The sequence below is a fragment of the Limulus polyphemus genome, unplaced genomic scaffold (assembly GCF_000517525.1).
Source record: "Limulus polyphemus unplaced genomic scaffold, Limulus_polyphemus-2.1.2 Scaffold776, whole genome shotgun sequence".
NCBI lineage: Eukaryota > Metazoa > Arthropoda > Merostomata > Xiphosura > Limulidae > Limulus > Limulus polyphemus.
The window spans coordinates 268,197-274,196 of NW_013666386.1; the positions used below are offsets into that span (position 1 = coordinate 268,197).

The 6,000-nt window shown below is 31.2% G+C and overlaps 1 protein-coding gene across 1 annotated transcript in view; it reads right to left on the reverse strand.

The window, feature by feature from the left end:
- The window catches only part of LOC106460470 (sodium bicarbonate cotransporter 3-like), a 79,916-nt gene that overhangs the window by 20,257 nt on the left and 53,659 nt on the right, over positions 1–6,000 (reverse strand). Inside the window, 2 exon segments of the mRNA XM_022387206.1 lie at positions 3,284–3,462; positions 5,168–5,329. Coding sequence (XP_022242914.1) covers positions 3,284–3,462; positions 5,168–5,329 — 341 coding nt within the window.

A 6,000-nucleotide genomic window follows, 5' to 3' on the forward strand; every position in this document is an offset into this window, starting at 1 on the left:
GATTCTGCAGCATTTTTCTTTTTTTTTCTGCCATCAATGGCTTTTTGACATCACTAACCACTGCATGAAGGGCCAGCATACACTCTTAGAGCTCCTCTATCCTTCTTGCAACCTTGGATTGTGTGCAATGCCCTATTTTAAGAACTACCATACCAAATCCTAATTCTAATCACTGAAGCCAAAGTACAGGTAAATAAATGTCAATGGTTTTCTTTTTTTTAATTTGAATGAATTTGTACTTAATTATTTTCCTATTTCTAGGACTATCACACCAAAGAATTATTGATTACATATAAGTAGTACAGTGCAGGCATGAATACAGGATTTTTAGAAAAGATGGAGGGGTTCTGGCTAGTAAAAGGGAGTAGGTGGGTTAATATATATATGATTGGTAAATTTAATTTCCATAATATGGGAACAGAAAATTTAGCAAAAAAGTGACACCTATGATGCAAAAAATTCTCAAATATAAAAACACCAAAGCGGTTCATGTTTTTACTGTGCCATAGCAATAACAAGATAAGTTACATTGCTTTACAGATAGTGTAAAATGTAACAAGTCCTTAATGAAATAGATTGTTTTTTACAGAATCTTCAAATACTGGTTTTTCATGTTTATATTTTAAACAATTTTTGTAATATCCAACAATAAATTTTGGCCACTATAGTAACATGGATGCTCATTTAAGCATATCACTACCTATATTATAACAGTGATGTAATGATCAGGGTCATTGTTATTTAAGAAGCAATTGCCTTGGGTATCAAAGGAAATAGGTTGCAAAAAAAAATATTTTTACTGATGGATTAATTTGCTCCTGTTGTCATATATTTATAATCCTATCTCTCTATTGAGCACATGTAATGCAATTAACCAACAGGAGTGCACGGGCAGACTACTGAGTTGTCCTAGTTCCCTGTATGTTTTCGTTTCAAAATCCAAACATCCAAAAATTATGTAACAAGGAATTTCTAAACAATTATGAAAACAAAGGAGGTACTAGACTACATAGGAAGCAAGCAGAATAAAAATATTTTTACAGAATTATACTTTAAGACTACAAGAAGTGGGACTGCTAAAATGTGATAATTAAAACAGTACTAACTCAAAGGGGTAGACTCATGAAAAAGATAACTTATAGAAGGTGTTGATGCTCTGGTGTTGGAAAATGAAAGCAGAAAAAAAAGATGAAGGTTTGGAAAACAAAAAGGACACTCTTCTCAAGTTTTTTAACAATGTAACATGTTAAAAGAAAGTGAAGAGGCTACTATTAGAATAAGCTGTGAAAAGACCAGTGCTACAACTTTCTGTTAGCACAGCTTTTCATAATAAAAGCAAATCTTCTAAGATATCCAGTGAATGCCAGTTCCTGTATTAAAAGAAATATCAATTTATGAGTGTTATATATATAGTTTCTGAGTTAAAAGGAATGTCCATTTATGAGTGTTATACATAGTTCCTGTGTTAAAAGGAATGTCCACTTACGAGTGTTATATATATAGTTTCTGAGTTAAAAGGAATGTCCATTTATGAGTGTTATACATAGTTCCTGTGTTAAAAGGAATGTCCACTTACGAGTGTTATATATATAGTTCCTGTGTTAACAGAAGCAGCTTGTATATTAATGGACACACCCAGTAAAGAACAAGAAACTACTTCTTGTAACAATGATCAAAATTGGTTTTGTGCTATGGTGCAACTCCTTTAACAACAGCGTACATTACTAAAGGTCACTATATATTTATGAATCTCGCTTCCTGTTATTACAAGAATTCTCAATTATAAAAGTTATAAATGTTTTTTTTTTATGTGTGTCATCAAAGATATACAATTGAGAATACTTTCTCTGTTACCAAGTGTAGTCTTAAATGCCAGTTCCTATTCCATTCAGTTATAAACTTTCCATGTACTTAAGGATGTTTAGTTATAAGATTAAGTGAACACCCAAACAAAAATGCTCAGTTGCAAAAATTAGTTCTGTTGTTAATAGAGACATCCAGCTATAAATTTCAACATGTGCATCACCAAGGATTTTAGATTTTATGTTCTTTACGTTCTTCTTTCAAAAATGATGTCCAGTTGTGAAAGCCATTTTTTATGCTCAGAAGAATGTTCATATATCAAGACAGGTTATTTGTTTATGACAGTTATGTATAGTTCTTGTGCTATTAGAGGGTCTGTATCAGTTTGTATGAAATTATAGATATAACCAGTTACTGATATCATTCCTCATAATGCCAATTCATTTTATAAAGAAACAGATATCTAGGTATGAAGATAGGTTCTCATAATGTCACAGAAAGATCTTGTATGCATAAATTTTCATGCTGCAACCAGGACAAATTTCATACCAAAGCTTTCAAGTTGGTGTCAATTTATATATTATGAATACTCAATTGTGAATGATAATTTCTGTGCCATAACAAGGATTTAAAGTTGATATTAATTGAATTAAAAATGTCAGTTTTATAGGAATATTTGACAGCACTAGTTTCTACATCACTATTCAGCGAAGGTGAACATTGTAAGTCTAAGTGATAAAACATGAAATACCTAACTGGCTGAGCAAGGAAACTTTTAGATTTTATATGATTTTGTTTGTTTGTTACTGATCCTAAAGCTACACAATGGGCTATCTGGGCTGTGCCTGCCTTGTGTATCAAAACCTGATTTTAGCAGTATAAGCCCTTAGACTTAACTGATCCACCAAGAGGCCTTTTATATGACATGGTGAAATATTGTGCTTTGACCATAGGTGTTTTTATGTCACATTCCCTTCTTATCAAAGGTGTAGGAAAAATTGAATTTCAGATCTGTCTTAAAACTAATATTTGAATACTCCTACTACCCTGTTGAAAGCTAAAACATGGGAGCTTAAGGCTAACAATATTAAAAAATAATAATAAAGATATTTTAAATCCAATTTCATTAATTGTTATATACTTAAATAAATCAAATATTTAGCTCAAAGACTACAATGCTGAGATTCCTCTAATTTTTTATGTTTGTAAATGTTCACTCTTTATAGATAGTATTTGCTACATGTCTATATGCAAAATACAGCTCTTCTTAACACTTCTGTATGATATAATATACACAGTTAAACACTCATATACTGAAAGAGAGAGTACTTTTTTAGAGTTTAAGTTTCCTACCTAATGATTTAACATATGGCTAATATAAATAGCTTCTATAAACTGAAAATAGTACATTGTCATGGGATTTCTTCTAATAATTTAAAATGAATGCTATATCTAACTATCAGAGTGTACTTATTTTTACCTAACTCCCAGGAACTGAGGTTTCTCTCCTGGTGCAGCTGTCTCTGACTCCATCTTCAGGGAGTTCACATGGGTCATAGCCAGGACAGTGGCAGCCACAAACCAAGGAAGACCAAGAATGGAGCAAATCGCAATTTGGATAGAAAGGACAAACAGGTCTAAATGGTAGCCACAACCTTTCTGTAAAACAAAGAGTAACTTGGTAAGAGATTAATAAGAGTGGTTCCCTATTAACAAAAACTTATAAACATTATGATATCAACATAAAATATGCTAGAACATATGCTTTTATTTATTTTGTAAGTCAAGTTCATAGTTGACAGCCAACATTTATGTTCCACACACATAATATATCAATACACATTACCTATCTAAGAACTAGGTTTGAAAAAGGTGTACTAACATCAGAAGAACAGTTCTTAATAGTAGATTTTTGGAAAATTAAACAAAAAAAAAGCACTAGAATAAAAACTGAGAATAACAGAGAGCCAGACCTAAATGATTGTTCCATGCAGAACTAAATTGAAAAACAGATTCCAAGTTAAGACAATTCTACATGACTAATTCAGCAAGATAAAAATTTCTAAATTACTGGTCTAACAATGAATAGAAAGGAATGGTTCCAAGTTACTAGAACAGTATTGGAGAAGAAGAATTTTTTGTTCAAAGATACTAAAGAATTGGTTCTGGATGATTATTTAATGAGCTGTTAAAAAATAACAGTTCTAGATCATTAGTCTAAGAATACTAAAAATAAAATTCTGATTTACTATTCCAAGAATATTAAAACAAAACTATTCTGATTGATTAACCCCCCCCCCCCAAAAAAATGCAAGAATAAACGTTATATGCAATTAGTCCAGGAATATTCAAGAAAAGTGACTAGCTCACAATTACTACAAAAACAAATTAGTTCTTGGTTATTGTTTTATCTTGATAAAAGAAGAGTTGGAAGGGATTTTATTGAAATGTTCAGTGTTTTTCAAGGAATTGGTAGTTTTGATGCAGCATCATTTTTTGTACTTAATGGTGAGAATGGTAAAACTAGGGGACACAAACATAAATTTTGGGAGGGTTGGAGTCATGTTCAGCTAAGAAAAATTATATTTTTCTAACAGGGTAGTTGTCTTTCGGAACAGATTGCCTTCAGATGTGGTAGATGAAGTAAAGTAAAGGGAGTTGAAGGGAAAGCTAAATAAATATTTGAATGATAAGGACTGGCTTTGAATTTTTTTTAAGTTTAGTTTAGTGAATGGGAGAACCTAGATAGAGAACAGGTCTCTTGTTGTCCTTAAAATTTATGTTGTTAATTAGTCCAGCAATACCGAAGGAATAGTTTTAATAGAATAGCTAAAAAAAAAACAGTTCTGGACAATTAGTCCAAAACTGTAGAAAATAAAATTCCTAGATAGTTAGTCCTCACTAGTAAAGGAATGGTCTAGAAATTATAGGCACAGTTTTTAAATTATTATTATTTTAGTATTTAAACAAGAAAAATTTGTGATGATCAGTACAAGAATACTGAATGTGATATTCTGAATTTCGACCACAAGTATAATAAGGAAACAGTTCAGGATACATGAAAATGGACAACTCTAGATGATTAATCCAGGAATACAGGTGTAGTTCTTTATGACAATGAAGATTATGCCTTTATTGGTGAAGCCATGGTCATAATAAATGAAACATTTGTGAAACATACAGTTGTCCTTGTTTTATCCAATTCTACAATAAAGAAAGAGTTTGGAATGATTACAGACTAAAAAATCATAGAAGTAATTTTGTATGGTCAGCTTAAGAACATAAAAATATCAATTATACACATTCATAGTTCCAAGTTTTTTATTTGATCTGTTTATTATATTACAAATAAATCTTAACCAACCTTTAATTTGTTTTCTTTTCGATTAACAATGACAGCTGTAATCTGTTGATCCATGAAGATTAAGATGGTTGCCAACAGAGCAGGAAAAACAGCTGCTATTGCTGTCCACCAGGGATTGGTTCCAAACCAAGGTATCAACCAGCCTCGACCTTCCCATGTTGGCTACAACAAAAGACACCCTTTCTTTATTCAACAAGAGGCCATAAACAAATTAACAGCAGAATAACTAAACACTGATAAAACTAACAAACAGAGCATTACATAACATCTTATTTTGCAACAACATTTTTTCATGAACAAGTAAAGATATCTGGAAATTTGAATTAAACAATCACAGAAGTCAAAATGCTGATATATTTTTATAAACCTTTAATTACTAGAGATAGAGAAAAGTGTTTTCAACATCCACAAGATGGAACTCAGTTGTAATTAACATAACGTAACATAATATTTTGGGACAACATGGGACCTATTGATTCATCTCGGCTGTTCCATCTTCAAAACTAAATTAAAATGATTTTAAAAAAATAAAATAAAAAAAATTTAAACACAGCCCTTTTCACTTATATACTTATCAAGCTTTTTCTTAAACTCATTTAAATTTACTGCCTCTACAACGTCTGAAGGCAACCCATTCTAAAGGCCAACCACCCTGTTAGAAAAATAAAACTGTCTAAGCTGAAGATGACTCCTACCTTGCCAAAATTTATATTTGTGTCCCCTATTCTCACTGTTATATATAGAAAAAAATGATACATCAACACTATCAATTCCCTTTACAATCTTAAACACAATCAGAACCCCTAACTCTTCTTTTTTCAAGAGAAAACAAT